Source organism: Ursus maritimus, unplaced genomic scaffold (assembly GCF_017311325.1).
Source record: "Ursus maritimus isolate PB19 unplaced genomic scaffold, ASM1731132v1 scaffold_11, whole genome shotgun sequence".
Lineage (NCBI taxonomy): Eukaryota > Metazoa > Chordata > Mammalia > Carnivora > Ursidae > Ursus > Ursus maritimus.
The window spans coordinates 39483522-39496046 of record NW_024423453.1 but is presented as its reverse complement, the minus strand read 5'-3'; the positions used below and the strand labels follow the sequence as shown (position 1 = coordinate 39496046).

The 12525-nt window shown below is 32.6% G+C and overlaps 1 protein-coding gene across 1 annotated transcript in view; it reads left to right on the top strand.

Annotated features, from left to right (window-relative positions):
- LRBA (LPS responsive beige-like anchor protein) overlaps nucleotides 1-12525 on the top strand; it is a 762114-nt gene that overhangs the window by 201639 nt on the left and 547950 nt on the right. The window contains exon 31 of the mRNA XM_040626351.1: nucleotides 4116-4249. Within this exon, the coding sequence (XP_040482285.1) occupies nucleotides 4116-4249 (134 nt within the window). The remainder of the gene's footprint in view (nucleotides 1-4115; nucleotides 4250-12525) is intronic.

Here is a 12525-nt window from a genome sequence, read left to right as displayed (position 1 = left end):
CAAAGCCAGAAATCTTCCTAGCACATTGCTTGGCATATAGGATCTCAAATTTGTGCCAAATGTACATTGCATTTTCTTTGTGTTTTCCAAAGCATTTTAGAGAAATGTGAAATGTTAGTCCTTTCATGATCATTCTTGAGTAATGGTAAAGATAAATTCCTGCAACTTTTTTTAACTGTAGGACATGCTTTATTAGCTTAAATTTATACTTACGTACATGATAAATATGATAGTTTAAAGATCACCTTTATTGAAAACTTGACATGGAGACCTTATGATAATGAAAACAGTTAGTAAGGTAGAGGAAAATATCCTGAAATCTGCCCATTTCTTTTTCTTTAAATTGGATCATTATGACTTTGAATTTTCTTTTTTTTTTAAAAGATTTTATTTATTAATTTGACAGACACAGCCAGGGAGAGAGGGAACACAAGCAGGGGGAGTGGGAAAGGAAGAAGCAGGCTTCCAGCGGAGGAGCCTGATATGGGGCTCGATCCCAGGAGCCTGATATGGGGCTCGATCACGCCCTGAGACGAAGGCAGATGCTTAATGACTGCGCAGCCCAGGCGCCCCTGAATTTTCTTTTTTTTATGTGGACCAAAGCTGAATCATTATTATTTTGCTTCCTCAGAAATGATTTGAATCAGCAAAGAATTTGGAAATTGATTAATTTCATATCTCTATTATGTATTATTTAAATTATTATATAATTAAAAAATTATTTATATTTATAAACTAGTATTTATTAATAATTAATAATAAGTAGGCTGAAGAATTGAGAACTTTCTCCATTTTTGAGCATATGTATTTTTATTTTAGTTATATATGCATAATTTTATATCTTGGAAATCTTTATTATTATTGCTTGTAGGTGATTATGCTATAGAATTGTGTTTAAATGTTAAAATGATTGTGGTAATGGTTGCATAACTCTGAATATACTAAAAACCATTTAATTGTACACTTAAATTGTGTGATATGTGAATTATATCTCAATGAAACTTCAGAAAAAGGTCAATAGGAGAAAATAGTTCAAATTGGAGCCTCTTGTTTAGACAAATCTGGAATTGTAGGGCATTTACTTTGGCGAGTTACTTTACCTATCTAAGCTTTACTCTTTTAACTTTTAAAGTGGAAGTAATATGTATGTTAGGATTGTTTGGAAAATTAAATAATAATTCTTGGCATATCGTCAGTTTAAATCATAGTTATTAATTTATAAATTTATATAATAGGATCATGTGGAAACATGAAGAATAGTGCATTTTGAACTTTGACTTGGAGATTCTGGGGAAACTTACCTGTAAGCAAGGTTTTGAAAGGTGAGAAGGAAGAGGTTACTGGCAGTCAGGGCTAAGAAAGGCATCTTGGCTGAGGAATAGCATATGCAAAGGGCAGAGTTGTGAAATGACATACGTGCTCAGGAACTGTATGAGCATATTGCAGATGTGTGTGAGGAATGCTGGATTAAATGTAAATTCATATAGGTAGCCTCACTTTAGTTGTGTTAGGAATGAGAATATGAGAAAGATCTTAGAAAATAAATATTTGCTCAACTGTAATAAAGAACAAGCATACATGATTGATAACATTATTAATGGTAATGGCTTTAAGGGTTAGAAATGAGATCAAGTTTTTGTTACCTTTAATTAACCATGTCATCTTGGACAAATAGAAATTGTGCATGTTAAGGAACATCTGTGGTGAATTTTTTCTGTTACTAGTTTTCCTATGTTTTATTGTGAAAATGTTCAAACAGAGAAATTGAAAGAATTACACAGTGAACACCCACAGACCCCGTCACTGAGATATTGCAATTAACCTTTAACTCTCTATGCTTCATCATATAATTCTTCATATATCCATCCCTCTATCCATTAGTCTTATTTTTTTATGTTTCAACAGACATCAGTTCACTTTGTAAACATTTCAGCATGCAGATCTTTAACGAGAGATCCGTACAGTTTTTAAAGGTAAAATGTACATGCATTGAAAGGCACAGATCTTAAGTGTACCGTTTGATGAATTTTGACAACTTTGTACACCTGTGTAACCCAAGTCCTCAATCAAGACATCATCAGTCTTGAAAGTTCCCTCATGTGCTTTCCCAGCTAGAGGCAATTATTCTTCTGATTCTTTTCCACCATAGGTTAGTTTTGTCTTTTCTAGAACTTCATGTAAAAGGAAATACAAAGTTTGTGTTCTTCTGTATAAGACTTTCTTCACTCAACATAACACTTTTGAAATTCACCTAGCTTATGTTCATCAGTAATTTCTTTTAATTGCTGATTATTGTTTCATTGTATAAGCATATCACTTATTCATTTTTCTTTTGAAAGGATTCTAAGCTCTTCCAGTTTTTGGCTGTTAGATAAGGCCTCTTGAACATTATCATACTCATTTTTTGTGGACATAAGTTATCTTGAGGAAATTCCTAAGAGTGGGCTTGTACATACGGTAGTTTTATGTCTTAAATTTCAATTATGGAAAAAACAACTTCAGTTTTCTAAATACTATTTTCTGTTGCTCATTTCAGTGCTTAACTATTGTATGAGTGAACTAGATCTTACGAGTTCTTTCTTTTGTGAACAAACGTGAAAGTAAATTCTACATAGCACTCTTACCTCCAAAATACGTTGCTAAGGATGTACCTAGAGATTTTCTTAAACAATGGGTTTATGACTTTCTGCCTTGAGTAGGAAATGCATAAATTACATTTTGTATTACTTTGAGTGTACCGCTAGCGTGCACACACACAGGGTCGTATCTACTCCCCCTAAAGTCAATAATCTTCATCTGATATAAGCTACCATGATTTAAGCACACCATTTTGGATTGAGGGCTCAGGTGGCTGTTACTTCTATTTTTTAGTGTATAGTTAACATTGGCAGTCACCCTTATAATGATGTGACACCAGCTACCCCCAAGTACATTGAATAAGCCATGCCTAACACAAGAGAACTTGATTTAATTGGCAACAGTGTTTGCCATCACATGATAGGCACTGAAGTAAAACAGAACCTATTTCCCTTTATATTGTCTTTCTTTGGTATAGCAACAAAAACAAAATGTATTTTTAAGGTACTGGAATTACATAATTTCCAATTTTGAATACATTTATTGGGATCAAGTATCTAAGTAACTTTATTTAGAAACTGAATACTTTAAAGCTGTTAAGGGACTACTTGAAGCTTGCAGTTACAATATTGTCAACAAAAGATGTGATTAAATAAATTGAATGTTGAAGACTTTAGGCTTATGGTTAACACCAGGTAATTAAAAGTAAGCACTGCTGTGGGAGTGCATTATATATCAGCTGTCCTCTTTACCTCATTAACTGGGTTTTTGCATGTTTATGGGGAGCTAACTTCAATTAAAAATGCCTTTTAGTTATGCCTAATAAGGTCTTTTAGTTACTATTTTGGTATAAAGTATTACACTTTAATTGAAATTGGTGTATCATAAATACCGGTGTTTGAATAATAGACAAAATGAACGAATTTGATTATTTGGAATTTTTTGCATCTAGCTTTTATACCTATGCGTTGTTTTTTCTATATAATATCAAGATAGTCTTTGGAGCTTAAAAAGAAAAACTTGGATTATATAAATGTTAAAAATTGTTTATATCTGCATTTTTTTTTTACCTTATAAGATTTCTAAGGTTTTATGATTTCAGATTAATGGTGCTTTAAAATCCGTGTAGAAACGTGTTGAGTTTTCTGCTTCAATTCTGAGGTTAAGAAAAAGTTAATTACTTTTCCACTTGAGTGCCAAAATTCCTTTTTTATATACGTTTGGTTATATTTTACTTAAGTTGGATAATTAAAGATGATCATAAATTTGAAGAATCTTAGATAGTAATTGTAAGTTCAAATGTTATAGTGGATTATTATATTTCCATAGGACACTGTCTTCATTCTAAAACATTGAAATTCAGATGAATATGAATGCCATTGGAGAGATTTCTTGAGAGAATATTCTAAATTGTACACCAAAATAGAAATAAGTAAATTATAGAAAGAAATTGGTTTCCTACTTTCTGTTTTGAAATTAACGTAATTAGGTTGAGTGACCTTTTGTATTTTAAAATCTGTTTACTTTCTTTATTACAGAAGTGTCATCATTGCAACAAAAAAATCGGCAGTCTTACCTTCTACACTTACTACAAGTTTACCTACCAATGCTGTCAGCGTGGTTTCTTCAGTAGACTCAAGCCAAGCCTCAGATGTAGGAGGAGAATCACCTGGTGAGTTAGTTATTAATGATTTGAACAAAAAAGTTTTTAGATCCCGTTTTTGCAAAGTTGAAGATTTTTGATAAAGATAAGATATTTTGTTAGGCATGTTATAAATCATTATGCTTTTTTTTTTTTTTTTACTGTTGATTGTTTCATAATTTTCCAAATAAATTTGAGTAGTATCAAATAAATTATATCAAGTTATTTCAATATTTTCATCACTTAAACATAATAATTTTTCTTAATGTGTAGTGATAAGAGGAAGTGTTCACAGTTGGTTAAGTAAAAAAATACGTGCAATACTTTACATATACCATGTAACCGTGGCTATGGAAGTATATATCTTTTATACATGGAAATAGCTAGGAAATATACTCTGAAGTTATTTGATTATTTACATGTGGTTGAACTACTGGCAGTTTTGATTTTTTAATGTCTAAAAATGTTTAGGCATGTTAGTGTCTTTTTCAAAATTTTATCATTAATCTTGTATTATGTTTATGCATAATTATACAATATTCAATTTATTGAAAAAAATTTCTACCTGGAAACCAAAATCTGCAGTAGTAGTACACAGAGTTTTGTGCTGGGTTGCCTTTGTTTTATTAAAAATTAAAAAAAAAAGCCAAATAGACCTTACTTTTTTAGATCAGTTTTAGGTTACAGAAGAATGGAATGGAAAGTACAGAGTTCCATATACTACTTCAGCATTCCCAATTCTCATTACTTCCCATTCCCTGTTACTAACATCTTACAGTAGCGTGGTACATTGTTCCTTTTTTTGTCATTGTTAAAGTGAGAAAATATAAAAGAAAGTAAGTGTAGAACTCTACCAGATTTTCCCATTATGTTTTTGTTTTACTTTGGAGGAGAAACAATTTGGTAATCTATATTGGGTGAATGCAAATTTTGTTCTTTTTCCCCCATCCAAAACCCTTAAAAAAAAAAAGTAACTGTGATTTTTCTAGAACTCCTTCATTTGGGAAAAAGGCAGAAGGTAGGCCATCTTTTAAACTCAGTATTAGTGAATTTCTAATAACTTCCCAGAGCAAATGTAGTAAGTTTAGAGGTTCATAGTACACTGAGTAAAATATTTTCATCTTATTTTGAATATATTGGCTTTTAATTTCAGTTTATGGGACAAAGTAATTAAAGCAATCCTCTGATTGCTTTTAAATATATTTTTCAAAATTCAAATCATGCAGTCTTCAGAAGAGATAAGAAACAGAAAGCTGAGATATTTGGGCAATATTGGATATAAAACAGTATGATAAATATATTTCGGAAGCATTGTACTTTTTCCAGTATATCCATTATTATATAAACTCACCCTGAAGAACCGTATGCAGAATTACAAAATAATTTGCTATTTTGAAAGCTGTTTATTTATTGGCAAACCCCCACAAAACCCTGTATCCAGCCTATATTGTACCCCTTTCCTCCATTATTTAAATTTTGTTAAATTTCTGGTGGTGATGTTTCTCAGATAGTTCCCAGGCATTCCCGTTTTGTGCTAGAATTGTTAGCTCTTTCTTTCTCCCTAAAACCCCTTAATTAAGAAAAAAAATTCCTCGTTAAGTTATTCCAAATCTTTGTGGTGATGGTCTTTGTTTTTATCATTTGTTTTTCATAACTGACTGTTTCTTTCCTCTTTCACTGTGCTCTTATTGTCCTTGTTATATGGTGTCTCCTTGTTATATGGTATATGGTTTATTTCTGTTCCATTCCATTAATTGCTGACATGAACCTTACTACCTTGATAAGGAAAATCTAACTCAGTATAGCGTTTTCAGTCATTGTACTTCTCACTGTCCTACAGCCTCACTTTACATACTTCTGTTTACCATACTTGCCCATGTATCCTGTTCTTTTTTCACTTGGAATCCAAACCCCACAAATAGTTATCTCTTCATCAATATTTTTAACTGAGAGATTTTTGTTTTCTTTTTGGTAGGTCTCAATTTATTTGCCATTAAAAAAAATAGGAGACATATGTTTAGGTTTGTTTTCTTCTGGTTCAAGCAAGAATTGGGAGAAAATGATTTGTGGATGAATTGGTAGTTGTAATTGCATGCTGAGCTGGACAGTTTATTTATTTATTTTTAAAGATTTTATTTATTTGAGTGAGAGAGAGTGAGAGAGAGTGAGGGGAGGAGCAGAGGGAGAGAGGGACAAGCAGGGGTTCTATTCCAGGACCCTGAGATCATGACCTGAGCTGAAATTAAGAGTAGGATGCTTAACTGACTAAGCTATCCAGGCACCCCTGGGCAGTTTATTCTTGCAGATCTGGGTAAGTTAGGTATTAGTCTTGGTTTGATCTTGTGTTATATTCTTAGTATGAAGATATAGTAAATGTCTGTCCCTGTGGATCTTAAACCTTGAATCTTTGTGCCTTGGGGTGACTTCAGTTCTGAACTTTATAGTGAGTCAGCAACAAAAAAATGAACTGCTAAAATTCATTATTAGATTATTGATTAATAAAAAATACAGTTGATAGTAAGTACATGGTACAATAGGAAACATGGGAATTTCCTTGGAAGAAACCATGTAAATACAAAACATAAAATAGGACTTGTAGCAGAAACATTTAAACTATTTAGAAATTTTGGTATCAGAATGGGATTTCTAAATTTTATATGTGGCACAATCAAAGAGAAACTAGAACTGAATACAGTTGGATCCCAGAAAAAGAATTAGAGCTTGTCAGCTTTATGTGAGGTCAGAGATTCTTCTGTCATAATATTATCACCAACTAAAAAGCAAAACAAACTAACAAAAAAGCAGAAGTAGACTCAAATACAGAGAACAAACTGGTGGTTGCCGGAAAAGGGGGTATGGGGTATGGGTGAAATAGGTGAAGGAGAGTGGGAGATACAGGCTTGTAGTCATGGAATGAATAAGTCATATAGCGTAGGAAATACATAGTCATTGGTATTGTAATTGCATTGTATGGTGACAGGTAGTAATTACACTTGTGGTGAGCAAGCATATTCTATATATATTTCATAATATCTAGAATTGTGTAATCACTATGTTGTACATCTGAAACTAATGAAACATTGTGTGTCAACTGTACTTAAAGAAAAATCACCCAAATCTTTAACTGCAAAAAAATTAAAGATTTGTACATTTAATTTTAAACTGTGCATTACTGAAACTGTGCTTAGTATACAAATTTTGATTATCATGCAAATTTTGATTATTATACAATTTCAGATTTTTGTTTGGATAATATTCCTTAGCTTCTGTAACATTTTATTAGCAAAAAAGGATAGTCTATTAATAACAATGGCAAATCCTTCTTAGTAACTGATAAAAGAGATTTATCAGAGAACAAGTTATACCCTGGGTAAATGTATATTTTAAAAGAAAGCTAAAAGAGAAAACAATTTTAAAATATATCAAAATCTGGAAATTTTGAAGTTACTCGTCAGTACAGGTTTAATTGCCCAGAATACAGTATGTGTTAAGATGCCATTACTCTTATTTCAGATATGCTAACATGTTTTTTCTACCATTGATGCAAAGCATAAGTGATTAAAACAAAAATGAAGCTAACCCAATAAAGGAACTAAATAGACTGTTTTTCAGTCTGTGCTGGGTATTTGCTAGTTTGTAAAATATAATAATTATACTTCTCATTAGAATATTAGGCTCTGTTCTGTTTATCAGAGCCATGCATATTATTGATTAGCATGTTTATTTTTAACGTTGAAGAAAAATATTTGATTCTTTGCTTTATGTAAAATTTGACCCAAGAGGCTTATATTTACTCAATCAATTGAAGTTTCTTTTATTTAATAAAGAGTTTTTACTGGGCATATAGACTGTCCCCCCTGCAACTGGTCCAGAATTGGTGAGGAGGTTGGGGGTTGGTGAAAGGGAGAGGGAGAGAAATTTAAAAAATCCGGTGTCTAGGGATTAAATACTGGCACTTGTTTTAGTGATACTTTATTGCAAAGGACATTATTTATTTAGACCCTTAGGGACTTTGAATAAACAGTTGGCTATTCCCTGGATAGATACTAGACAGATGATATATTTGCATTTTCCTTTTTGTTCTTTTGAATGTCTGGAACACTGTCAGTTTGAAGGAGCCAGTTTATCAGTGCAAGGATAAGGAAAAGATAAGTCAGTATCATTCCACATGTTCAGAGTAGCTTCTGCATTTACATATGTGTATTAAAAATATTTAATGTTAATTTAAAACAATAAATTAAGTCATAAATTTATGATTTTATCTGAGTTGAAAAATGCAGAATATTTTTTTCATGTGGTGTTTTCCTCCAATAATTATTACTAGTTGATTTTTTAAAAAGTTTTTATTTAAATTTAAGTGTAATATTAGTTTCAGTTATACAATTTAGTGATTCCATACAACACCCAGTGCTCATCACAACAAATGTACCCCTTAATCCCCATCACCTATTTTACCCCCCCTTTTTATCTTTGTTGGTAAAGTGTTCTCTTATTATTGAAAAAGACCATTTATAGAATCCTTTTCTGCTGTAGTCTCTTTTAGGTTTGAAAATTGGCAACACTTCTAGGGTAGTGTCAGGAAGGCATTTTTATTACTGTTTTTTTTTAGAGCCACCATTGCTCCTTGTCTTCTTCAGACTTTGGATATGCATTTCAGCTTGTTAAAATTAGCATCAGCACAGTAAAAGCTATTTTTATTTTGTAACTACTACCTAAAGCCTCAGACAAATATTTTCTTGGGATTTTCTACTTCTGTCTTTACTTTTAAATAGATGGGACTTTATACTTCCCTTTATTTCAGGTTCAGAGAAGTTTGAGAAAAACTACCAATAATCCTTTAAGAGACAATATCTGTTATACTCTAAATAAAGGTGGTCTTTAAAAACTACCACCAATTAAAAGAAATAAAGCTCAGAAATAGTTAATTAATCACTAGTAATAGAATTCAATGGCCAGTTATGGTTTAGTGATCATATTGCTGTTAAGGATTTAGAGAATTGGAGGTATCATTAACTGACTATAATAAAGATATTTGGTCTCTGAAGTACTTCATTGAGTGTTGTGTAGAAATAGAAGGATGGATCTGCATCTCAGAAATTCCAGATACTGAACAGTGAAAGATTCTTTTCAACTTTACCTTGTTTTGCCCTCTAGTTTGAAATTTTAATGTAGAAAAAAAAATGAGAAAATGGAAAACTTTTGATTGTGAAGTGGGAATTCGTGTATTTATGAATTTTAAAAATTGTCATTATAAAGAAATTTATTTTATTTTATTATTATTATTATTTTTAAAGATTTTATTTATTTGACAGAGAGAGAGAGCCAGCGAGAGAGGGAACACAAGCAGGGGGAGTGGGAGAGGGAGAAGCAGGCTTCTCCCCGAGCAGGGAGCCGATGCGGGGATGGATCCCAGAATGCTGGGATCATGACCTGAGCCAAAGGCAGACGCTTAACAACTGAGCCACCCAGGCGCCCCATTATAAAGAAATTTATACTTTAAATTTTACTTTAAAGTAAAATTTAAGCTTTACTTTACTTTAAAACTTGTCATTATAAAGAAATATGTACTTTAACTTCACTTTAAAATTAATACTGTATGCATTAGGCCAGGTTCTATTCAGTTTCTTAGGCTTTTATGTACAGTTAGCTCTCAATTGAGCAGGATGGTGAAGAGAAGAGGAAGACAGTGATAAATAAAAATCCCAGGAAAAAGAAAAGTTAATTCTGATTTTCAAGGGAACGGGAAGGAAATGTGTATGTAAAGGAAAGATTAACAACTTCGTCTTGTAGGAATACTTTCTAAGAGTTGGGCTCATTAATTATACAAAGGTTGATTGTCTAAAATTGCTACAGTATCCTACCCCAAAGGAACCAAGCCTGTGGAGAGTCAGTCTAGATTTCTGAATCTCTATGTTTGGCTGAGAGTTGCTGAATCAGAATTATTGATCTAGTTCTGCCTGAAGACCAAGCATATTTCAGGGAAGGTCAAGTTGTTCCAGATCGTTGCTGATTAGAGCCTGGCTGTTTATCTATACCCGTAACTAATTTTATTTGTCTTACCTAAGAGAGTAAGTGGAATCAAAATGCCCAGATACAAATGAAGTGAGCCTGAGGAAATTATGGGAGTGAAGTGAGGCAGTACAGGTTTTAATAAAAATATTTTCTTTTACAGTGGCTGGATTTATCACATGTTTATGGCTATATTTTGTTATATACCAATGTATGTGATAAATGAAATTGTTGGAAATCCACAATTTTGTAACAGTAAAATTTTTGTAACAGTAAAATCTGGGTTTGATTCTTTGCTTTATAACTTCTAGACTTTTAAACATTTACCTTTGGTTTCTTTAAAAAAATTTTTAGAGTAAGGTTTTTAAAACGTACTTTATAAGCTTCATGACATTTAAGTTACCTACACTTAATGTCACATGAGTAATCATTGAAGAATTTGGGTGTATTTTCAGCCTGAAGTACAGACTAAAGGGATACTTTAAGTATTTTAAAGGAAGTCATAGAGTAGAAGGGTAGGAAAGGAAGCTATCATTCATTGTGTATTTACTATGGTCCAGGCTCAGAATAATTCTGTGAAGTGTAGGTATCACTATTCATTTTATAGATTAGGGAAATAAAGCACAGAGAGCATAAGTAACTTTACCCAAGGTCCCACTGCTGGTAAGTGGCAGAGCTCTTACTGCCCCTCCCAAACATTTCAGTCATATAACAACCCCTGAAGGGTAGTTATTGTCAGAGAAACTGGCCTAATATTGATAGAGCTAGGATTCAATTTGAGAATGGTTTGGTTGTAGGTGGCTGGTGAGGAAGTGTTTTCTGCTAGTGTAGAACATGTTTTCTAAAGAAATTGGTGTGGAAGTTATGTGAGAGATTGTTGAGAATTTGAGAGCTTAGCAGGATTTCCTTTAGATATGGAAGAGAAAGGCTGTGGTCTTGAATGACTTAACATTTCTTTTTGAAAGCAGGAAGGGAAATGGATTTCAGGCTGAGAAGAGTAGAGGAACTTTTATATTTATTACCAGAATTTAATAGGTAAGTAATATATAAATAGAAGGCTTGACTAAAAATGGATAGCAGGAATCATGAATACATAGTAGAGTCACTTAGAAGAGCTCTAAACTTTTCTTATGTAGTGCTTTGCAGAAATGTGGTAGAGTAACATTGAAGATTCTACTTTATCTTAGGTGCTTTTTTTTTTTTTTTTTAAAGATTTATTTATTTGGCAGAGAGAGCAGAAGAGTACAGACAGGGGGAGCGGCAGAGGGAGAGGGAGAATCATCCCAGACCCTGGGATCATGACCTGAGCCGAAGGAAGTCGCTTAACAGACTGAGCCACCCAGGTGCCCCTATCTTAGGTGCTTTACATTTTTTAATTTAAACATCATAACAACCATGTAAAAATTTGGTCGTTTTTCTCTTTTCTAAATCATACTGGTAAGATGACTTAAAAGGAACGTTCTAGAGTTCTGCATGGCAACAGTCACTACACACTTAACTATTTGTAATGAATGATAAAAGGTAAATGTCGCTATATATAATAATGACAAATTATGAAGAAAAAGATTCCTACAAAAATGCACAAAAGGTCAGAGTAGTAGTTATTTATGTTACCTGTTTTGTTTCCAGTGAAGTGGGAAAATTCATTCAATTTTACTAGTAGTCAAAGAAGTGTAAATTGTTTATTCAGGGCAATTTGGCAAGATGTATCCATATTTAAAGTGTGTGTTTATTGACTTCTAGGAGTTACCTCAAAAAATTGGGTCCCCTGGGTGGCTCAGTTCGTATCCAACTCTTGACCTCAGCTCAGATCCTGATCTCAGGGTTGTGAGTTCAAGCCTTGCCTTGGGCTCCACACTGAGTGTGGAGCCTACTTAAAAAAAAAAAAAAAATCAAGGCGTGCACATAAATTTATGTAAGCAAATACAAAACACTATTTATTATGGTAAAGAACTAGGAATGACTCAAATTAATGTCCCTGGATTTTAGTTGGTCTGATATATCCTCATGATTAGAAGCAGATTATGATATACTTCTTTGGTAGGAATAGTATGGAACAGGTGGAGAAGAAAAGAATCTAATCACCTGGTGCACAATTTTGTTTGTCTTTATTTTAATTCCAATATAGTTAACGTACAGTGTTATATTAGTTTCAGGTGTACAATAGTGATGCAACATTTCCATAATCACCCAGTGCTCATGATATGGTGCACAATTTTGACTTGTCACAATATGGATGATGATCACTTTCATTATTTGAGAAACATTTAACTGCCTATTTTCTATATGGTAAAGTT